General features: G+C 44.1%; 1 protein-coding gene across 2 annotated transcripts in view; it reads right to left on the reverse strand.

The window, feature by feature from the left end:
- The window catches only part of MAPKAP1 (MAPK associated protein 1), an 81,874-nt gene that overhangs the window by 21,359 nt on the left and 36,059 nt on the right, over positions 1 to 24,456 (reverse strand). The window contains exons 6-8 of one of the 2 annotated variants that reach the window (XM_052667834.1): positions 22,735 to 22,911; positions 15,370 to 15,479; positions 381 to 488 (exon numbers count right to left, since the gene is read on the reverse strand). In XM_052667834.1, coding sequence (XP_052523794.1) covers positions 381 to 488; positions 15,370 to 15,479; positions 22,735 to 22,911 — 395 coding nt within the window. The remainder of the gene's footprint in view (positions 1 to 380; positions 489 to 15,369; positions 15,480 to 22,734; positions 22,912 to 24,456) is intronic. The other variant, XM_052667835.1, reaches the window with a different exon arrangement.

Below are 24,456 nucleotides of genomic sequence, written 5' to 3' on the forward strand. Positions count from 1 at the left end.
CTAATTTGTCACTGACTCCTACAGCAGTGTAGTCATGGCAAAGCACACTGCAGGCCAGCCACTTCATTCACAGAACAGTGTCTGCAATAGAAAAAGCTTCATGTTTCCAGAGTTTCTCAGGGTTGGTCATAACTTTACAAAGCAGAGTTCAACAAAAAAAGATTAATCATGAAGTAATAAACAGGATGCAGACTGTTTACTAAAAGGTATGAAATCCATCATTTCCCTTTGGAATATTCTTTTGGCATAACAGAGCAGTGCCTCAGGAAAGGGTCTCATCAGAACTTACTTGCCCAGACAGTACAGCTTGTATTCCAAAATACATAACTTATGTGAGATTAAGCAATTTACAAGAGCAAAAGTGAAAAGGGCAAACGTACTGTTCTCTCGGACAAGGCAGAATTCCAAAGTGCTCTGGCTCTCCAAGGTACAGTCTAAATCTACTGGGACATTAGGTTCACTCTGCTTCTCCAGCCGATACTGAGGACCTGAAACATAAAGTAACTTGTAAAATCATCTGTTTTCTAACAAAGTGATGGCTTATCACGTTCAACTACCACAAGATTACTCACACCCTAGAAGTAAGACAGGTAGACACTTATGTTTCAAAGTTCTTTTCCAAAGGGAAGGGCCCTGTTGTGAGAAAGAGCAGCCTGGTGTGCAAGGAGATAAAATACTCCAGATGCGCTGGGCTGTCTGGCAGTGCTCCCCGCTTTGCTGCCAACCAAATTCTAACCAAAACTTCTACACTTTTCGTATGCTAACTGAGCTGGTATTAAATACACTCCCCATGCTGCAAGAGAAGGGCACTGCCTGTTTTAAGAAACTCCTATCCAGATCTCAGTGTGTATCTATGCTGTATTACTCGGGCATTTTTCCTATGTGACAAGCACAGCGTGTGTGCTCCCAGCTGCTCTGCCCCCTCTGTGACTCTGGTACAGAACACCCATCCCCAGTTGCTGCCTGGCTGCTGTCTGCCCGAGGACGGTGCAGCTCGGCACCCCAGGCAGTGGGCACGGCTGCTTTGTGGCTGCTTGGCACTCCTCAGTGTGTGACTCTTCCAGCTCAGCACCAAAGCCTGCTTGTCTTGTGGGGCTCAGCCAAACAGATACAATTAGAAAACGCTGCGGAAAGCCCATTACACAGCTGAGAAGAGTCTGCACAGAGCATTGTGCAGGGAAATAGCCCTTCTTTTGTAACTTCCTTTAAGAATTGCATTTTGCCGTGAAAATCAGCTCCACCCAATTTGGCTATTTCTACCTCTGCCAACAGAAGGCTCTTCAGACGGCTGAACTGCCCTTGAGCACGAAGGATTTCCCTCAAGAACCAGGAACCCAGGCTGCCTGAAGGGAAGGATCTGGTGTCCCAGCAGCCGGATGGCTGCAATGAGTAGGAAGGGTCTTCAGTGGGGGAATTTGATCTTTTTGCAGAGATCTGTATACTGCTAACATTACAGTTGCTGAAGATAAAATCTATTTCATATAACTGAATCAAACATGAACACGTAATGATGCTGTTGCTTAAAAAGAGTTATTTTCAGACACATTTCCTGCAGTCATAGGTCTTTTTCAAGATTCAGGTGTCAGTTTCTTTCCTCTCAAACCGCACCACTGAAGGAGATAGTGCTGACACCACTCCAAGACCTGGCAAGAAGCCCCATCATGCTGGGGCATGGGCTCTGTCCTCACTGCAGCCACAGACAGCGCAATCCCTGCCAGCCCCTGAGCTGCGTGCCCAGCTGGGAGCTCTGCTCTGCTCTCCTGTCTGTGGGCAGCAGCATCGCAATGGGCACAGCAGAGCGGTTGCTGCGAGCGCCCTGAGAGCCTAATCCTTGCAAACTGTAAACAGTTCAAGGAGTGTTTCCAATTTCTGAAGCAAAGTTCTGATGACAATGCTACTTTAAATCAGATTGAGTGGTGTCCTACCTTAAAATCTACTCCTGACGTTGGGGAAAAGGCGGCTGCTGGAGGGAACTGCAGCAACCTGCTGGCCCAAGGCTGGTTAGAGTGAACAACGATACAGAGCACCTTTACACTGGTCCTTATATAACAAAATAAATGGGATTGAAATAATGAAATAAATCTACTCCCTCTTTATGAGCATTTAAAATATTTCTGAATACTTTTCTGACTTTGAATTACGACAGTATGCAATGAAATATTTAAAAAATATAAGAAAATTAAGTATCTTAGCCTCTGATGGCATGCCTAAGAAATGAAATTTGTTAGCCAATTAATTTTAAATTTACTACAGCAGACGTTCAATTACAGCTTCCCATCTCACCTCCCCAAAGCTGCGTGCAGAGCATTCAGCTCCCAAACAGAGCACCGCTCCTCTGCGCCATGGAGCTCAGAAACTCAGGCAACTTTCTATGTGAATAACTCCTTAAAAACAGGAAATACGAAGAAACTCACAAAAAAGTACACATGGGTTTTTACAGTACCTACTCTGAAATAACACACAGTACGTGTCCGTGCACATTTATGTGGCCTGCACTTCATGGCAGATGGCGACCATCCGGCTGGTTCCGTGGGGGATTTTTACTAGCAGACGTCCCTCACGAGTTCAAACGAAATAACTGTAGCAGAAACATGACGTGATTTAACGGCCTCCTAACAGAGCGTGGCTGGGAGAACTTCAACCACATTTCGGGCTGCAGTGCCAAGGCTGGGCTCCACGGCTCCCTGCTGCCTGGTGCAAAGGCTCCGTGCGGCTGCAGGAGGGCTGGAGGCAGCAGGACCCGCCATGAGAACCAAAGGAATGGCTATGAGCTGCTACTCCAGTCCTTGGGCTCTGTCACAATACTTGGAGGGAGATAAACCGCTGCTGAGAGAAAGCAAGCAGGGCCTGGAATAGCCAAGTCCTGGAACAGCCACAGAACGGTGCGAGAAAACGCCCCAAGCCCTAGGGAGCAGCTCGAGGCCCAGCAGCACGCCTGGCCCCGGGGCAGCCTGGGCACCTGGCTCCTGCCGCGGCCAGCAGTGGGACTGATGGCGCCCCCACACAGCGGCCCCGCCGCCCCGACCAGCACCACGCGACCCCCTGCACCACTGCTGGCTGCTGGCAGGCACCTACTGCACCGTGCTGTTTCAAGATAGCCCTTACAACGGAGGAAGGCTTATTGGGAATTAAGAACGGACAAGAAAAATTGCAGTACCACATCTGTAGTGTTATTTTCCTACAGCACCACTCCGACGCGTCCCAGGAAGAATCGCACGGCATAATCAAATTAAGCATCTCTCTTACAAAAGGGAATGGCCATCCATGTAACAACAAACCAATTCTGTTGCCTTTTAAACTGCAAAGCCTTCAGAATGGGGTTTTGAAAGCATGACCCATCAGTTCTAATTTTTAAAACTTATCCTTTCAGTCAAGACTAGAAAAAGGCCCATTCCAACTTTTATCTTCACTACAAAGTGCTGTTATCTTGGGCTGATGTCAGGAGCTCTATCTCTCTTTCTGCTGACAAGCAGAGACTAGAGAGATAAGATTGGGAACGAATCTCACTTCTCTGAGTAAATAAATAATCAATACTCATCTAAATGTAAATGAGAAAGTATCCCCCTCTGATAACAGGGCTCTTATCAAACAGCCAATTTTCTACAGACATTTGGCCTCAACCAAATCACCATCATTCAGTCCCAGCCTAATGGCTAAAAATCGTAACTAAATTGAACCGATCACCAGAGATCAACTAAGTTCAGCCATGGCTACTACAGGTTCAAATGTTTGGAATGCAATTTTTCCCCCATTAACTTTCAATAGCAATGAAGAATACCACGGTCAGGGGTTGAATCTGCACAATAAACAAATAGTAACACTTAGAAAGAGAAGGAGGCTTTAAGGAAAACTCCGAACAAAAGCCATCTCAATCTGCACACAAGTTAATAAGATAAAACGAGGATCACAGACTTACCGTGATATTTGATGTTTGTGGAGTTGTCAAACCTAACCTTTTCTAAACACACTAGTATAAAAGAAAGAAAGAAAGAAACAAAAAAACCCCACCCAAATGGTTTAAAACAGAACCGACATTCCTAGTGTTGGTCTGCAACAAAACACATCTTTGGTCCTGCTCAGCCCTTATCTTCACCTAGCTCCCAGGAGCTCCTGAATCCTCACAAAAGCCCCAGCTCCAGCTATGTTCCTTTGTCAGCTGCTTCCGCTCCCTTTATTGTCCAGGCATTTGTTCAAAACACTTTTGAATTTCTGACTTCCACAACACTGGCTCCCATAATTTATTGCACTGTGTGAGAAAAAGAATTCCCTTTTGTCTCAGAACATTATTGTCTGCCTACTGCTTTTGGTGCCACGCAGTTCTGGTTTTATGAACAACAGTGATAAAACCCTCCCATTTAACCCAGTGTACCGTTCTCAGCCCACACACTTCATGGTCTCCCCTTGTGCCCAGTCATCTCATTTTCCAAACTAGCCAAAGATCTCTGCTCAGAACCTACTCATTTCATGCCAGATCCATTTTTGCATTCACACGTTTCTGCATCTTTGTTGCTACTACCATTATCCTTTTTAAGATATTATCCTTTGTAAGATAAAATATAACAATCAAGATGTGGGCACTCCGTGATGTATGTGCATGGGCACAGCAACACTTTCTGTTTTGTTCTCTCCTCCTCTCCTGATTTCTAATATTCTATTTGTCTTCCTGACTGCTCCTAAGCATGGAGCCGAAGTGTTCAGAAAACTATCCATGACGACTCCAAGATACTTTTCTTGACTGATGGAAAGTAATTAGAGCCCATCATTGTATACGTATAGTTACGGTTGCTTTTCACCACGTATATTATTTTGCACTCATTGACACTGAATTCCCTCTCTCGTTTTATTGTCCTGTCACTCAGCATTGTGAGATACTTCTGCAGCGCTTCACAGACAGCTTTTATTTGCACTATTCTTGCTTCCTTTGTATCAACAGCACATTTTGTCACATCAGCATTCACATCCTTTTCCACGCTGCACATTAACTGAACAATGCAGGTTCTACCAGTTCCAGTGGAACTTCACCAGTAACCTAGTTACTAATAATGGAGAGCCATTATTCCTATTCTTTGTTTCCTGTCTTTTAATCAATTATTAATCCATGTGAGGATCCTCCTTCTCATCCCATGACAGCTTAATTGCTTTATGAGCCTTTGTCAAATCTTTTTGGAAATCTAAGCGTGCCGTATAAAACGCATCATCCTTATTCAGAGGGTCTCTGGTGTCAGGGGCTGCTCACATGTTTGTGAGGCACAATCTCCCCTACAAAAGCTGCACCAATTTCTTCCTCGCTGTACTGCATTTGTCCACGTCACCTTTTAATTTCCTTCTTTGCTAAAACGTTATGTAGCTAAAAGGAAGCTGAGGAATGCAGGTCTCTCCTCACGCTCTTCCGAAGAACGGCTGCCATACCACTCCCTGTGCAAGGCAGCAAGAGCTTTATGTCACACCCCATTTAACACTGCAGCACATTCGTAAGTGAGCTCTCCCCATGCTGTCCATGATGCCTGCCTGCTCATGGACAAGTTTCAGCACTCACTGTCCAGGCAGAGCTCCTCTCAGCACACAGGAAGGCTCTGCTTGAGGGTACAGCATCCTCAGCAGCACGCAGCTCCACATCTTGTGCATACCATTCTAATTCCAAACTTGCAAACAAGATATTAGAAATTGGAAGGCGGTTTGGCGGCCATTGCCTAACGATCACTGCAGTAGCAGCCAGGCAGACAGGAAGGAAACAAAAGTGAATGTGAGCTGTGTTTCGGGTTCTGCTGAAGTACAGGGATAAGACAGGAAAGGAAACAGCTGAAGAACATTTAATGCCGATGTTTGTGCTACTTCCCTGTTACAAATTTCTTCTTTCACAAGGATGCATGATTTACTGCTTTACTGCTCTGCTAGGTTTTGAAAGTGCGATTTCTTTTTAGTTTAAATTATGTTTATATTTATGTGTTGTTACCACTTCTTTATTATGGCTGAAAATATGCTACAGCTATCACACGGCCATAAAGAAGAGGACATTTATGTACTTCTACCCTTTCACGTAGCCTGTCAAAAAGCATCAGCCATGCCAAGCGCAGTGCTGCAGAGCCCAGCTTTCAGCAGGCCATGTGTGCGTGGAGTGGGGAGGAGCCCACGTGGCTGAGAGCGGAGCCCTGGTGGCACCAGGAGATGGCAGTGGGAGATGGCACTTTGTCCTCCCGGCCCGCGCTGCAGCAGGGGACGATGCATTTCCATCAGCTGAGTCTTGGTTGTAAGACAGAGCAAAGATGACAAACAAAAGAGGTCGAAGCAGAAGGACTGACAGTTTGTGGAAAGCAAAAAAATGAAAACAGAGGGGTCTTGGGACTCCTGCACTGTGATTTTTTGTTAGATTGCAACAGACAGGGCAAGGATTGCATTGTTTGCTTGGCAGTGGCAGTAGAGCCAGAAAGTATGTGAACAGTTCAAGAGGAAATAGCTGCAAAGCCAGAATGTTTACATCTCAAACCCTGCTGCTGTGAGGACATCTTAAGTCTGTTTATCTGTTAAAAATCCACAACGTCTCTCAACACCCCTAAAGTGGAGTGAAGATTGTATCATTACAAATGCAAACACTGGTTAATAAAGATATCTGAATTGTGAAAACAAACTTTTAATATTGTGTGCAAGCATGAGACTTTTTCTCCAAGTCCAATCTGCTTTTTCTTAACTTGCACTGTTGTGACATGACCAAATTTTACACAGTTATCTGCTGCTCTCCACAGAAATACAGATGGTTTTTGTAGAAATAAACAGTCATTTATATGAAACAATTGTAAAATAGTTTATGGAAACCAGCGGTGTAATGCATTCAAATAAATGCCAGGACTGGCTGATGGAGAGCCAAGGTGTTAAATCACACTGCTTAAGAATTCAGCTGTGGGAAACAGATAGTAAATCCAGAGTGACAGAATTTCCAGTGATGGCAAAGGTTTCTGACATCTAGTCCAGTACACAAAAACTACAGCAGTTCAAACCCATTTTACTTAACACTACCTTGACAGCCAGTGAAATTAAAGAATTTAGTCACAAGCCCCTTAAAAAGGAACAAACACACTTCGTTTACGTATCACTCTTTTGTAGAACAGAAAGGCAGGCAGCATGCTGCTCTGCAGCAAACCGCTCTGCGGAACATTAACAGAAATATGTAATTTTTACTACAGACCTTTATTCTTTGTGCATTGGCAACGTAATTCTAAATAAAGTGGAAAGGAAAAGGAAATCATCAGCTTCGACCTATAACATAAGGTACCTATGGCCAAAACACAACAACACACACAGTATTTCATCACAGGTTTTGGAGATAAGCAATGCTAAGGGCAGTGCAGCTCTGCAACCTGCAGCAAGCACAGCACAGGGCCCTGCAGCTGCTGCCCACTGAGGGCATCGGCACACAGCGCAGCCCGGGCTCTGCTGCCACCAGGGCTGAGCATCGGCACACGGTCTGTTACCAGTGTGGATCTCAAGGTGAGAACGGTGCTTTTCTCCTGTTATCCATCAAGCAGTGCACAGCACGGGTAACACGACTGCCCGGCAGGTGCTGCATGAGCTTCCCAAAGAGTGAACGAGATGGTCCCAAAACGTACCTGGTGGAACAGTAATGCCTTCTCTCATCAGAGGATAAAATAAACAAAAACCTCTATCATTCAAATGCTGAACTGGAGAATTTAAAATGTCACATAAATTACGGCTTTATCACCAATCCAGAATAACCAATAAATGTGCGATTTCAATACCAACAGCTCTGGAGGAGATTCAATTCTATAACTCACTTTCATTTCAGAGGCCAGACATGAAACATTTTCCTCCACAATTTGGGCTGATGTCCAGAATCCCATCAGCCCAAATGCACGGGCCTAACGAGCTATGTCTGTTCTGACAAACTATTCACAAACTTTATTCCCCATGAGCTGTTCCACGTCCACCAGCATCCCGTCCCCCTCCACGTCCGTGCCTGCACAGCGTCAGCGCTCAGAGAAAGGGCTGAAATTGATCACTGCTGCTGCAAAACAGATCGCCTCTGTTGGCAGACAGAAATTGTTTCAAGCAGCCTTTGTGCCACCCTCCCCAGCACAGAGGTGCTCACCCTGCACAGCTCCAATCCGGAGGACATTTTGCTGAAGAAATAACAAGAAAACAATTCAGCCAGCTCCTCGCTGCCCCTGGCAATGGGACAAGCACACCTGGAGAAAGGTTTGACATTTGGAGGCTGTGTGCTTAAACCGAAGTGTTTTCTTTGTTTTTTTAAATACATTTTTCTTGTTGGTGAGAGAGGGGCAGCCAGCATGAGAAAGTCCGGCCAAGGACCTACGAGTATTGATTGTTTTAAATTTGTATCTTGCTAGTGTAAACAGAAGAAAAACAGTGGTTCTGAAGTATTTCCAGGTAAAGCCATTCACAACTGAGGGCAGCAAACTCTGCAGGGATGCTATAATTACCCAAAGCAAAGCCAAGGAAACTCAAAACTACCATTAAGCAGAAGAGCACGCGTGCAAGCACAGGAAAATACAAATTAATTGGCTTTTCACTGTCACAGATGCTGAGGCTTCCATCTCTGAGAGTCAGAGCAAACATATGCGTCGCCTACTCTAACATATTTACTTTTAATTTTAAGCTCCTCAGCTACCATCTTCAACGGCAACATCCGACTTAAGTGACAGTTTATTCTAATCGTGGTTCATCTCTTCAAAACACTTTCATCACAGGGCTGTGGATTTAGGCAGTTTCCTAATTCTCCTCCTTTCTATTATCTCTGCATCTTTCCAGGGCTGTTTCCACCCCCGTTCCTCCCTTCCCACGCTCTCCAACACACGGCGCACGGCTCCCCAGCCCGGCTCCAGCCGTGCCACCAGGAGCTCCTGCAGTCAGCAGGGAGTGAAGGAAACCCCGACCCACCATTACCAGCACAGCTCTGAATACTCCAGAAAGATGAACACTGTGCGACAGGTTTAAAGGAAAGGCTTCCTCGTGCTTTCCCTGCAGCCTGGCAGGGCACTTGGCAATACGTGGTTTCTCAGACCAACTGTATCTTTGTATTACAGCTGTTGCTTATCTGCTGCAAAAGTTTTGAATAAAATGTGTTAATAAACCGTTTTCAGAAGCATGTTTGAAATGGGAAATTAACATTAAAAGTGGTGCTGAGACTATCTGTTGGAATGTGGTTTCTCATGAAACCTGGACCTTCTCCCTCGCCGCTGTCGAATGAAACAGAAGCCTCACATGTGCCTCAGTGCCCCTTACTGGGAGCTTCTGTTGGCCAGGATATGAAGATAACCGAATAGCTCAGAGCCAACAGAAGTTACATGCACCACAATGCAGCTCTGTACCAGGCCCACCACAGCTCGTCACCCCCTGATAGGAGCTCAGAGCCACGAGGGGCAGCCGGGCCGACCCCGCTGCAGGACTGAAACACAGCATGAAGGCTTTTAGCCCCACATCCTATTCCTGGTTCTTGAATTTTGCTCTATTACTCAGCTTCCTTTGGCGGTGAGATAACACACTTATACAGATTAGGAAGATTATTTTAGACTATTTTTGGTCACTTTACATATTTTAAAGAATGCAGAAAGCAATAGTTGACAGCTGTTAGGAACTTGAATGTTATTGTAAAGCAGCTGTTTTCATTTATAGAAATGCACCAGTCTTTCTCCAAACTGAACAGAATACTGTGCTAATAACTCACGCTAACCTGTGGAAAATACAGGTCACGTCTGTGAAATGTTGGCAGAAGATACTGTTTATAACAATTAAACTTGTGTCACATTTTGTTCTTAAAAGGAGTGAGCATTTCTGGTTCAGGCATGTTTACAGTTGGAGCAGCTATTAAATAACAATCAGTAGCATGTTCATCCTGCAAAGAACTTCTACTTAAAATCAGACAAGATTAATCAGACAAGGCTTCTCCACTCACAGAAATTTCCAATGACGAGAGGCTGACACGGACCAGGAACAGGCAGGCTTATTCTAATGTTTCAGCATTTTACATTGTTTAGTTTTGACTCTCATTTCCTTCTGAAAACATTCAGTTGTTATAAATGGACATTGGTGCTTAATTTGTTTAAAGCCAAAGCCTCTACACATATTCTCTTTGCATTCCTATTTTATGTTAATATTCACAGTCCGTTCAGTCAAGCCATGGAAAAACAGGCAACTGGCATCCTAGAGAGTATATTTGTTGAGGAACAAAAGGAATGAGACAGCTGAAAGGCAGGGAAGATAGCTTCCAAGTGTACATATAGTTCCTGCACATATTTAATTTGAGAATCACCATGGCATCAAGATACACAAAGCGTCAGAACGAAGCCATCATCTTTCTCATGTTCTTACAGTTGTAAGCCGCGCAAACACACCTTAGAGAAACCACTGAACGTGGGTTTTAGTGCAGATACCAGAGGCCTGATAGGACCAACCTGCCTACTGCACTTTGAGGGCAGCAGTCGGAGCCAGCGCTGTGCTGTGCTCGCTGCACACGGGGGGCTCTGCATCCCACCTTGGAACAACCGCGCCTCCCTTGTTCTGTACGAGAGCCCTCCTAACGAGCGGGCTTTAATGAGTACCTCTGCCCTGACGGAATTCTTACTGCGAGCTGACTAGCGGCTAAGTGTAAGTACGTTAAAAGTAAGACCAGTAAGCGTGCAAAAGCAAGATCAGTAGAAATACTCTCAGGATTGACTGTGTACAGCAATGTTTCAGCTGGAGCGAACCAGCAGCTGCACTGACATCAGTACTCAACAGTTCACAGCAGGGTCTGCATTTCAGACCAACTTTATCCTTAAACTTTCAGCTGCTAGAGTGCTCACAATGTTCAGTAATATTTTCCAAGATCCCTAGACATAGCAAGCTGATACAAAGCCATCCTTAAATTATCTGTGCACATCTGGGTGCTCTTCAGAGCCCTGTTCAAGCACCTCAGTCCAGCCACACAGTGAGGCCCACGCGAGGCCCTGAGGAGCCGTGCGGGGATTTCAGCTTTTCCCCCTCCCTGCTGCAGTCAGGGCAGCACCCAGCCCAGCTCTCCTCTCTTACTCTCCCATTCTGGCTATTTTCACAAAGCTCTTATATGAAAGACTCTATGGAGCTCCCTCAAGCTGGTCCATGGCAGGATCTCCTCTGGGAGCTCATTCCACAGGCGAGACTGTTTTATTTCCAGCTCTTGTGTAAAATATGCATTTGCAGTACATGCTGCTGAGCATGCAATAGGTTAAACAAACTGATGATAAAGAATTCTACTTAGTTATTTTTCATTACCATAGGAAAACATCAATTACATTTTCTATTTTATGAGTGTACACAAGGGAATCCATTACAATAAGAGAGAGCTTATATGGCTGTTTTTGCTGCTTCTTTGCTAAGCAAGAAGAACAGTTAGCTTTAAAAACAATGAAAGCAGCCCATAGAGAAGGCAGGCAAACCGGCATACCTGCACAGACAGCTCCTACCCTGATTTATCCAGCCTGACTCCAACTAATTAAACATCTGCCTCAACAATTTCCTCTGCAGATTTATCTTCTCCAGTACACAGCACTGACTGTTTGTTACAGGCTTTTCCCTTCCTTGCCACCATTCACATAAACTTCTTCCCGTTTGTTATTTGGGCATGTGACAAGGATACAGTGTTCCCATTAACCCCCTACTGGTATTTCTTGGGGGATGGGTCATGAGGCCCCTGATACACTGTTCCTGTACAACCACGTGCTCTGTGAAAGGACTTCAGGGGTCTGCTACTCTCAGCCATGACACAAACAGGTGATTTTCCACCTGCGCTTCCTGTGGATTTGCTCAAAATTTATTAGTTAAAAATTATCAGAGATCATACATTCAATGTAAAGCATTGCAATATCAGGAAAGGGTAACTGCAAAGAATATAAAATACTTTCAATTCTTTGCAGAAATTCTGTCTAACTTTGTCAAACATAATATCTAAATAGAGCTGGACACAACAGATACACTTTTTCCATTTCTTTCACTGCACTTTCTATGAATGAAAGGTCGCGGCCCTCTTCTGTCCTCATCTATTGACCCATATATTCCTGTAGCAAATCATCTTTGGTTTGCAGTTAGATTGCAATCAGAAGTCTTATTCAGCCTTGGTCTTCTCAACAAATAGAATTTTGAAACAAATGCATTAATATTCCTTTTACAGCCATAGTCCACCATGCAATTACACGAATGCCAGTGGACGTACTGAAACAAAACAGCAACCGGGGCTCTGCACCGCGTTCGTCAGGACAGTCCTGTCATTAACAGCCTCGTGCTCCACAAGCAAAGGTTGGTCGCTGCAAGGACAGCAATGGCATTTTTAAAGAAAGAAGCGAAATCGAGAAGCTCAGGAGGTTATGGGCTGGCAGAGGTGAGGACTTGGGGATTTTCAGGATCACGCAACACAATTGCTTGTTGAAAGGCTTTCCTGTAAGCTACAGGTTTCTAGCTGAATAAATAGCCAGGAAAACTAGTCTAATATCTAAGCTCTCCTCCTCCCAGAACAGCCAACAGAGGTTTCCACATTTCCTATAAATGTAGGACCAATTTACAAAGCTGTAAGCACCACAGATTCATTTGTCCTGTGAAGACCGACCTGCAAGCACAGCGAATATGAAGAAAAGTTCGCATGCACGGTTCAAAATTTGGTTAGTAGCTCTAAGAATCAGAGCAGTCAGCTTAGAAAAAAGTGTTGCTGAATGAGGAGAAATACTTTTCCTAAATTATGTCATCTTTTATTCAGAACTCTGACATACTAATCCACTGCTTAATAATTACTTTAAAGACAAAGGCAGGGGACCTTACTCTGCTAATAGTCTGATCTCAAATTCCATTCATCTGCATATCTCCCAGTGAAAGTTAAAGGTACACTCACTCCCAAAATGAAGAATTTGCTGCTACTTGAGGAGTGGTGACGAAAATCCTTCTGTGCTTGCTGCAGTCAGTGTGTGCACCCGCAGGTGTAACAGCCCTTTAATCTAGATGGCATTTCTATCCCGTTCTGCTACCAGCAGCAGACGGGGATGGAGAAAGCCTTGTTCCAGGTCCAGAGGGCAGTGCAAGCAAGTGGACCCTCTGTGCAGACAGCTGCAATTTCTGCTGTTTTAAAAAATGACAGGCGAGACCAAAAAAATAAATTAAAATCAGCTGAATGATGAATTGCAGTAACGGGGAATGAGGGAAGTTTTGGATAAGGGAAGTTTTTAATAAAAAAAGTTTAAGTTACGATTGACCAATTCAATACATCAATACCAAGTCTGGGAGGTATCACCCACACGGCACAGTCACACAACAGCGTCAGCACTGCCTTACAAGTGCTCACCAATACGTAAAAAATACAAAACAAACAGCATTTGCTTTATGAGGCTCAGGAACACGGGAACTCGAGCACAACTCTCCCACAGCCACCGTGTGCCCAGCAGTGACTGCAGCTCACGGAGCTGACAGCTGCAGCACTGGCCACGAGCTCAAAGCACAACCTGCAAGAACACTGCTGCTCTCAACAGAGTGAGAGTTCACAAGTAAACACACGTGGAAGTGATCAAAAGATCACAAAAGCTGCGGATTCTGCTGTGATTTACATCCAGCAAAGATGATGGTCATGTTTCAAAGAAGTGAAAAGTCAAGTGGATAATTTATTTATAGAAACAAGATTTAAATTACCTCTTATATTATTCCCTCAAAACAAACAAACAAAAAAAAAAAAACAAAACAGAAAGTAAGAGAGAAAGAGAGAAGGAGAGAAATGACATATATGCCAGTAAGTCCCTTTACAACAAAGGGTTTCTGACAAAAGTGCCACAAAAGCAGTTTATATATTAGCTGAAGGCATAAATGACAGTTCCATGCCTTTTCTAAACGACCAAACAACATAACAGAATAACAGCAAAAAGAAATTTCAAATGGACAAGGAATAACATCTGTTACTCGAAGGGGGAAAGTAGTTTAAATACTGAGCTAAGTGAATCCTCCAGACATCTCCCTTCGGGGAAGAGAAATCTGACCCCAAGAAATAAATAAAAGTCAACCAAAAAGTGAACAAAAGAGGTGTTTGAAAAAAACAGAACACCATTCATCGCAGCTAACGACTTGTTCATTATGAGTGATGATGGATAAAGACTTCTCACGCTGAGATGAAATCAAGATTTATATGCATTGTTTCCTCTCCCAACTTGTGGGAAGATCATCATCATTTAATTCTATCTCTGCGGCCAGTGATGGGCATCCAGAGAGCCGGTTATCAAACGGCGCAGTCAGCTGGCAAGAGCGGGACGTGCAGTTGGCACATCTGGACGGAGCCGCGGTGAACAATGGCTCCTGGCCGGCAGCCAGAGCTCACAGCCGCGCAGCTCAGCCCCGCCAGCAGCAGCAGCACAGCGCTGCTCTGCCTCCTTTTTACGAGAATCAGATTTTCATTGCTTCATTCAATTGCTCTCCTCTGCCATTTTTTACAGCTCTTATCGTTCCCTTGGAATATGGCCTTGAGACAGCTCATCCGTGTCCTTCACTGTGTTATCTCTTCTAACTTTTATTAAAACTTCAGCTTTCATCTGAAGATAGCTAATTAAATCCGTGACAGATTATATACTCCTTCAAAAACTGCACCAAACTACCACTTCCAAACAGAACGGGGTTGATTTTCTTCTCACGCAGTTAAAACTAAGGGTGTACAAGGAGGCTTCACTCATTTACAAAGACAAGATCCGTATCTTTACCAGGTACACAGATAGGTTTATATTAAAGTTCCTTTGTTGCATGACAAAGCTCAGTGCAATTTCTCACAGCAATTATTCCTTGTTGCTGGATAGATTTCTCAGCCTTCTACTTCTGAAATATACATACTAATATGTTTATATATGGGAAAAGCACTGCTGTAAAACATAAACTGTCAATTTTCCTATTTTAAATGTCGATATGTCCTAACCATGATAGCACTGTTTTGACAACACTGCAGAAAGTCACTTTTTCTCTAAATGTAACAACTACTTATTCAAACACTCTAACCTCCTATCAGGTATCAGTTCCTCACATAAATTAGAAGTGTAGCAATTCTACCAAGGACTGGCCTTACCGTAATGCCTCCCATCATCTCAAGCTACCACTGGCTGGACTTGAGCACAAACGGCTTTGTTACCATAAAGAAATACTTGCAGTAATGGATACACTGCTTTGCAGCAAACATTAGGCACTTCCTCCGCTGTCTGCCTCTGGCAGCATCCAGAACACAGACCTGTGCACAGAACAGCTTCAGAGTGGTGCCGCAAATCACAATGTCCACTGAAAAAATGGTGCATTTTTCACAACAGCTAAAAAGTGATATGAAATAACCTCAGGAAAAAGCACACTTTCCTCTAAAAAATGCAACAAATGACCCACCTGAGCCTCTCTGCGATCCTTTCCTTCTCTTTAAGGCCTTTTGCAAGATATCTTTCATGGTGACCTTCATACTGTCCACCTGAATAAGTGAGAATCCATGAGCAGCATTTCTGCAAGACAGAGGCACAGACATTTTTACAAAAGAATCATCATCAAGCAGCTCAGTGCAATTTTTGTTTCTTTCAAGGAAAGTACTTCCTAGGAAAAGCAGAGAAGAAAGTTGTGTTCTAAAAGAGAAGTTAAAAGGAGAAACCCAGAAAACTTCCTTTGAAAGGCAGAGACAGAAAAGGAGAAAATGGATTAAGATTCAAGGCGTGCAAGGATTTTCCTAATTTATCTTTATTTTTGATCAATTTGTGTTCATCATTAAAAAAGAAAAATGAGCAAATGCACACACGGAGCTCCTCCAGTACTCGTTATTATCTCCTAGCTGTTTTGCAGTGCGTACCAGAGAAACAGTTTGCAATGTCATCTTCATATGCGCCCCAATGGCAGATGTAGCAAATCATTAAGGAGAAGTGGAAGAACAGCACTCAGAGAAGTAACAGCAGCTTCTCAGCAATGTTAGTGTATCGCATTGTTTTACATGCAACTGTTTGACACATTTATGTAGCCACTGTGGCACAAAACCTGGGGGAAAGGTCTCTGCCAGCAGGGCGCTCACCCCTGCTCCACACCCGGAGAGGTGCAAAGCAGCACGTGGGTGGCTATGGAAGATACCAACTGGCAGATATTGAAAGTGGCATCACTGGGGAAGCAGAGAAGATGACAATATAATAGAAGAGCTACTGGATTAATATATCAGCGGGTTTTGCCCCTTAGACCTTGCAGTCAATCTCTGCTCATGTCAGTAGATGTCACTGCAGACAGTTAGCACGGAAATTTGAGAGCTGCTAGACACCCACAGGGAAAGATCTGCGCTGCACAGAAAAAATTGTTTTGCAAAGCTATTTAGACAGGAGGAGGAACATTTTATCTGGCAACTGAGAATTCTAATCAGGGAGCGGAGCTCTCTGTGTGCATCACAGCTGGAGTATTTTAAAAGCAACTGGCAGTGAAAAGCAATCCAAGCAATACAATCGCATCATTAAAAACAAGAGCGCACTAAATGTCACTTTCAGACACAAACGTGGGGAACACGAGTTTCAGCTCCAATTGCTCCAGACGCAGCCCCCAGTTCATGCTGAGACACGGCCAGGGTGGGCAGCGACAGCCCCCAGCCCGCACCCATTCCAGCCCCCCGTCAGCTGTCTGTGCACGCGCTGCTCCTCTGCCCTTACAGGCGCCAGAACTGAGAGCACAGCGTCCCCCTGCACCCAGCCCCAGCACAGCACAACAGGGCGGCTACGGGCCAGCCTCTGCACGGGAGGCCTCACCCCGGAGCAAAAGCCCGACTCCTCGCTGTGCCTTTGCCACCACTGCAATATGGAGCCCTGGTCAGCGTTGGGCCTGCTGGGAGCTCCCCATCTCACCGGAATTTCACTCCCAATTCTCTTTGTTCCCAGAAAAATGAAACTGCCTAAAAGCTCCAAGTGGGCACTCTCTGGACCATTTGTAACTCTTACACATTTTCAAACCAATCATACCCAATCTTTTCACACACCTCCTTCCTTCCCCGCTACTTCAGCCACATGTTTTTTAGCACAGTGACGAGCACACCGTTCTGCATGAGAGTAACATCGATTCCCACAGCTGTGACAGTTCAGCCCTCCAGCCCCAAGGTTCAGCGGCTCTGGCCGATGCCATACAGTAAGCAGAGACCTTCCCAACTTCTCTTTGTTGATAGGCAAATCTGTCCTCAGCCTGGTACTGTGAACCGCCAGGTGCCCGTGAGCTGGGCCGCTCCGAATGCCTCCTGACCGCCGGCACTTGGTGCCCCAGCCCACAGCCTCACCGCGCCAACGGCTGGGCTGAGTTCAGTGGGTTGTTTAACATGGAAATCTTCCATAGAACCACACTGTCCTTACAATAAGGAAACTACTCTTTCCCTTTTATTTAGATGACACAATGTGTATCTCCAAGCCCTGGAAGCACCCAAAGGCACACAGAGAGAAAGGCACTCATAGGATGCCTTGCAGCACCACAAGGTTTCCAGAGCACTGCAACCAAAATGCAGGAAAACAAACCAAAATACCACAGAAAAAAAAGAACAAAGGCAAAAGATGCCTTCCAGAAGAAACAAGTCCTATTTTTTTCTTTTTTTCCTTCAGTAGGAAATGCTTTTGCACTGAGGTTTCTCACTAGCAGCTGGGTGAGCTCTCGTGCCACAGATCCACCTGGTTCCGGCGCGCCGAAGCACTGCTGGATCACTTCAGGCTGTACACCGAGACAGATCTGGAACCTCCCAGAAATGGAGAACTGTCTTTCAGCTCCTGACACTTGATCTGTTAAAGACCACAGGCACATTTCAGTGCATCCCGACTCGGTCGATTCTTTTTATTGAGCAGCTGGCCTGAGAACTGTCAGCCTGATTTTCCTGACACTCTATTACTAAATCATGCCTGAGCCCCAGCCATTCTGTGCCTCAGAAGCTGGATCTCATCCCAGAATGATCTTTAAAAGTTTATTTTACCGATCAAAGCAAAATAAGAAAAACCTCTGTGTTTTACTATATTTAGTGTGCTATCCAGTAAGTGAGACTTTGGCAAGAGCAATGAAATGTAAAGCGCACTCCACATTTGTAAACTTTTGGATATTTGCTCTGGAGCACTGCCAGCAGTGTTAGAATTGCCAGGCAGAATTCAGATCACCGTTCCTCCCTTCTTTCACTCCAGTTCAGCAAGCAGGCCGCACTCCTTCCTCTAACGGCACAGCCTGGGGCTGACGGCTGCTCAGCACCTCTGGGTCAGAATGCTGCAGCCCCACAGCCCCTCTGCTCTGGAACATCAGCAGCCCACAGCAACGTGCCTGTCTGGAGCAAACATGTCCTTGTGCACCATGCCAGCCTTGTCCTGTTCTGCAACAACAGTGTGCACAGACTGTCCTCACCCAACCTAACTCCAGCATTTTCTTAATTAACATTATAAATTATATATGTTGTATCTTATTCTGCTCAACACCACATGCTTGGAAGCAGAGCAGAAAAGCAGATGCCATTCTACCAATTAAAATTGCTCCGTACAAATTAGAAGCCAAAGAGACTCCTTAGCTTGCATTTTCTGTCATTTTGCACAAACATACCTGGGTGACAAGGTTAAATCAAGCAAAGGAAATCCCTGGCACTTATCATCCACAGGCATTACTGATAAATTGTGCAGTGGGGGAATAAAGGATTACCTTCTGTATTTTTTCATTACACTTTTCTTTTGTTACAGAATACATAAATCCATTGTGGCACAATGTAATATGTATCATCGTGCTACACCTGTGGACGTTTCATAACGGCTGCCATGTCTGTGCAGTCAGGAATGATAAGTGAACCACCCGTGAATGTTAATGATAGTGATCATTCTGCGGTAACTTGGCTTTCCATCTTCTTTTACAGCCTGAGAGCTGGAGCCAGGGTGGCAAGGTTCAGGAGAGGAAAAAGAAAACAACAGGAGAGGCGATGGCTGCAGCAGGCGCTGCTGGGGGAGGCGGCAGCTCGGCACCAGCAGCGGCCTCTCCGTGGGTCTGGATGGTGCAAAAAAAGAAAGAAACACCTTTTTGAAGATGAAAGGCTTCTGGTCTGAATGAGAAGCAAACTTCTCCAAAAGCTGTCTTTCCAATTTGTTTTTTTTTTTTTTTCCTTTAAAATTCTGAATCAGAATTTAGAGCACTTGAAGCTTGCATGTTTGGCATGGCGGAAAGTGTCCAGGAATAATGATCTCAACTTGAGCAACATAGAGTCCAAGTCAAGTCTAAAACTACCAGCTGATGTAATGTGCTTAACTTAAGCTGGGAAATTTTGAAGATGAAGTACATAATGATGAACCAGAACGACCATGCCAGCCACAGGTTTAACTCTGAGCCTGAACGACTTTGCTGTTGTGGATCTAAGGATAGCCTTGCATAACCACATGCTTCTGAGTTTAATTGGCCGCATTCTGACACTACTATGGGCTAACATAAGACTCGTCAGCTTCCTCCAGTGCCTTCCTCAGGGAAAGCCAACCCTTCCCATTTGCTCTCCTGGAGCCTCACCCCCTTCACACCTATGTTAATTTTCTTTAATTAGCATCTTATGGATATTCTAAAATACATTTTGCTAACTACCTATACCACTCATGTGAAAGCCTATAAGAGGCTTTTTCTGTAAGCTAAGTTACAGGCTTTCACAGTACATTCAAAAGCTTTGAATTGAATTTGTAAATGTCTATGAAAGCCTGGTATTTTTAAAATGTTTCAAACCCTAATCTATCAAGTATAACAGTGGTACTGCTTTGAAAAAAATATATAAAATAGTCAAAGCAATTTAAACATACCATTAAAACAGAAAAAGGCACTGCGGAGCAGAGGAACCGCATGCCAAATTCCATCTATGTGCCAACTGGCAGCTGAGTTACAACTCCTAGAAACACCATTAGATATTGTATGTCAAGTTGTGATAATAAAATTTCCAAGGAAAAAGCCCTAAATGGTAGTACAGATTTATTTTAAGCTACCTTCGTTCAAAGTCTTTCAGGTATTACTTCATCATCTCAAGGAGTCTGCATTTACATGAATGTGGTGCTTTGTTTGACTCCTTCTGACAAATCATATTCGACATCAAAGAGGATTGTTTGAGAATGCCATGTTTGACATTGGACAAAGTACTCCTTCCCACAACAGACATTTTCCAAAAGCATAACTCGCTAGACTAATGGGCAGTTAGGAGCCAGAATGACTGCCCTCCGTCTTCTCCTTGTGTAACTTTGCCAGAGTCCTTGGAACTTGCCAAATTCGGTCATGCCTGCTTAGCTTGCTCGACTGATTGTGCCAGAAAAGAAAATAAGACACAGATGTATTTGAGCTCTTTGAGATGCCAGTAAGAGAGACAGCTAATGGCTTCATTTCGACCCTCCCCTACCAGCTGGGCACAGGTGGGGGGATAATGAGGTCCCTCTCCCTAATCAAACTCAATTATTTACTACTCTATACAACCACAAAGACATTCACATTCAGCTCAGAATATAAAATGCACCGGGGCTACTTCCAACCACTGATACTGGGTATTTATAACTAACTCAAGTGACTACGAGTTTGCCTTGGCAGGAGTTTAAGTGTATAAAGTTCTGCAAACTGTTTCTGCTCAAATATGTCCTGCTGAAACGAAGTTCCTGGTGAGGTTCCATAACTGTCAGCTCAGTGACTGCACAACATCTGAGATTATATCCAACATGCAGGATGGGTGAGATCTGAAATAAAACACCATGCTTCATTAGGAAGCTTCTCAGAGGCATCAAGTTTTTGCAGCAGCAATTCAATATTAATAAACATTACAAGTCATATGCCTGACACAGCAGCAGCTGAAACACTTTAGAATAGGGAAGGAAAAAAAAGATGCAAAATATAAAAACATAACTACACACACTGGTTTGATGAAAGAGAAGGAAAGCAGGAAGATGTAGAATTTAAATCCCTGTAACAATGAGATGGTCTGTACATTTAAACACGCAATAGTAACAATCTTTTGATCAAGTGATGATCAAGTAGTTCTCTATTATAGGAGATACACTAAAAATTCTAACGTTATTCTGACTGTTAACTATGTACACGAGTACAAGCAATTCTGAGTTAACACGTGGGCACCAAAAATCTCTTAGAAAAGTACCTCTACTTATGATGCAGTAAGCTATTTCTAATCTGTAGGACATTCCAAGCCAGAGCACTGGGGACTCATGAGAGCATACATCATGTCAAAGATTTCTTTTGCAAGCTCTGTAGATGGACCTTAGCCCTGCCACCAGCACCACTCAGAGAACTGGATCCTTACGCAAACTGAATGCCCTGCCCCTCTATCAGCAAGGAAAGGATGTGAAATAAAAACAGTCTGAGGAAAGAAAAGGGTTATTTTCTAACTCTCAGGCAAATAGTCTACTAAACAAGGCATATTCATATTAAATTCTCTTTTTCTTTGCTTCAGCGTTCACACATTTCACAGGTTGGAGTTACACCACATTTCAAAGCGCTATAGATGTAACTCATGAGAGTTTTAAAAGCCCCGCAAGATTTGATTTTTCTGAGAATACCAAACCCTGGAGCTCTGCTATGGGCAGAAATAACGCTGCCCTCTCCTGATGAGCTCCTTAGGACACTCTGAGCCTCTGAGAATTTCCCACTGCTCTGCCACAACCAGTACCGTTCAGCCCAGGGCTGCTTCTGTTGTGCAGCTGCTGCAGGTCAGTCCCACGCATTTTTCTGGAACTACCCAATAAGCACCTCTTAATCTGCTGTGCTGTTTTTGTAACAGCTGCACAATACTGGAGGTTAAGAGGCAGCAGACATATTTGTGCATAAAGGAAAAGGGAGAAGCACATTTGTGCAGTTTTGCGCCTGCTTAAAAAAGACCTGTAAATATTAAAAAGGGAATTGAAAAACCTCTTGTTAAAATCAGCAAACAACTCTTTGTATTTCACTACAGTACTTCGCAAAACAGCAAATAAAAATATTACTTAAAGGATGACTTGTCAGAAAAAAATCAATAGCAATCAAATTCACGGCAGTAGCATTGACTCTGGAGAAAGGCATGCAGAAAGAGAGATTCCCTCTTTCCGATAAAACATCCAGCATTCCTCAGTCAGGTGGAAGAAATTAAACCCTGCAGTTCCACAGACAGAGGAGCCATTGCCCGCACAAACTGAAGGAGGACCTGCAATGTGAGTGTCAAGACTGCTCCAGCTCCTCCTTGCATCAGCCTCCACACTGCTGCATCCAGTTCAGCAGGGCTAAATACGTTCACCTTGAATAAACTATTTGTAAGTACTGTGGACAGAACATTTTCTTTTCCAGTGACACAGAGCAGTGGAAGCGCACTAGCACTTAGTGGAAGTGCATGAGCATTAGGGAGATACATCTGCAATTTCTGCAGATTTCTTTTCATTTGAATGTCTCTAAGAAACATTTTCATTTCAAGAGTTACAAGCATTACAAACTTTTCCACTGAAGACGTGGCCGATGTTATCAGCGATCTGGTGAAATAACTACGGCCACCTGAGCTTAAGAACAGAGTGCAATGGTTGCCCGTTTCCCACACTGACCACACACACAGCGGCTCACCCAGCCCTGTGCTCTCAGCCCACCACAGGCTCACCGCTCGGTGCTGCCTGCCCCGCTTTCCCGCCCGCCCTCTGCAGCACGCCTCCAGGGCCGCAGAGACAGGCAGCTGAGTCCTGCTACGTTCAGACGAAGGAAAACAGGGAAGAGAAAGGACGTGGAGGCGGTGGCAGGGTTCGCGCCCATACTCACATTCGGACAAAGAGCGACTGTTTCGCTGCCAGGCCAGGAGAGGAGTACTTTTCAACCAACGCCAGAGTGCTGAAGCCAAACTTGTGAATGGGCTCGTTGGAATCCAAGGGGGGGAAATCTGTGTCAACCTCACCATCATCCTCAGCAATATGGAGGCAGTAGGCACTGACGTTCTCGCTGAAACAAAGCATAAAATGGGTCCGTTTGGGAGGGAAGCTACACGACCAGTTCAGTTCAGCAGATCAATGTCAGTCGATCTAGTGAGCACACACACTTCACACAGAAGGAATATCCTTAAAAGCCACTGACAGCACATAGGTATATATGCCCCAAGGTATTTTGGTACTGCAGAGTAAGGCAGCAAGTCTCACTTCATCAGTGATAGAACTGCAAGCAGGAGCAACAAGGACTGAACTCCACTAAGGTCAGGAAGTGTTTCACAACTTCACAACGCTAGAGCTTCCCCACTTGTGAAAACATACTTATTTATATGGCTGTTAAACATTAGAATTAAAGACAAGCAGTGTCCCCCTATCTCACTCATATCAAGCAACCGCAAAAAGAATTATTGAACATGGCCTGGAAAAGTAGGGGGCACTCTCCAGATGGCGAGCAGTGCATTAAACAAAAGCTAGGAAACAAACTGCAGGAAAAAGTAAAACCCTGTTCAACACAGTAACAGCAATAGTAGAAAAGCTGCCATTTCCAGATATCTACAGCTCCCAGTCACTAAGGGCAGTTACAAATCAGTACAAACCAACAAGCAAGAGCCCAGTAACACTGCCAGTTTTAAAAAGAAGCATAACGAGGAAAAAATAAAGGAAAATATAAGCCTCTTTCCTTTCCACACACTGAATTCTACAGGAAAATAACAAAGTACGTACACAAAATACAGATTTATTACTAGGAACATCTGATTAACTCCATCTCAAAAGTTAGTATTTAAATGTGAGTTGAAGGTAAGTATTCTCTTACAAATCTGCCAGCATTCAGGCATTTTGCATAGCATTAAAGTAGTGAATGTTCACGTGGCAATATGTTTCTAAACTCCACAGTTTAAATCTGGAGTTTTAATTGCATGATTGATGCTTACATTAATTAATTGCAAAGTGTATGCTAATTGTTTAATTGGTCGCTTGATCTATATAGATCATTTTTTGAATTAAATGAGTTGATTTACAAAGTTTATTGATTGGATGTGACAATGAATTATTTCGCTGACTACCTGATTTGCAATTTTCTCAATTAATTCACAAACCTTTGGTTGCAACTGTGCTTTATTGAGAGTGCTCAGTCCAGCTGATCTATCAGCACTTTGTCACGACTAAGATATTCATGACATAAAACAGGTACCAATGATGCGTTACGATAATGTGTGCTGTACTTCTGCTTACAGAAAGGTAACCCAGCAACGTTTGTCACTTTGAATTTTGGAAGTCGTGCAATTCTATTAAAAAAACTTTCGTGAGTCTCTGGACTGCTCTGAAGAACGAACGCTGCTGCAGAACTAATCTTTACCTTCAAGAGCACTTAAATGACTCCTTGTAAACTGATGAAAGTTGGCACTGGTGACAGAATTCATACAGAGGTAGGACTGCAACAAACAGAGGAAGCACAGCCAGGTGGGAGATGGCGTGCTTCTCACTGCTCTAAGTCTTCTCAGGAACAAGAGGAAGCGGAAGAGGTTGTGAGTAACAGATGCAGCTGATCCTGCCTATGCTG

This window comes from Tympanuchus pallidicinctus, unplaced genomic scaffold (genome assembly GCF_026119805.1).
Source record: "Tympanuchus pallidicinctus isolate F22 unplaced genomic scaffold, pur_lepc_1.0 scaffold8, whole genome shotgun sequence".
Lineage (NCBI taxonomy): Eukaryota > Metazoa > Chordata > Aves > Galliformes > Phasianidae > Tympanuchus > Tympanuchus pallidicinctus.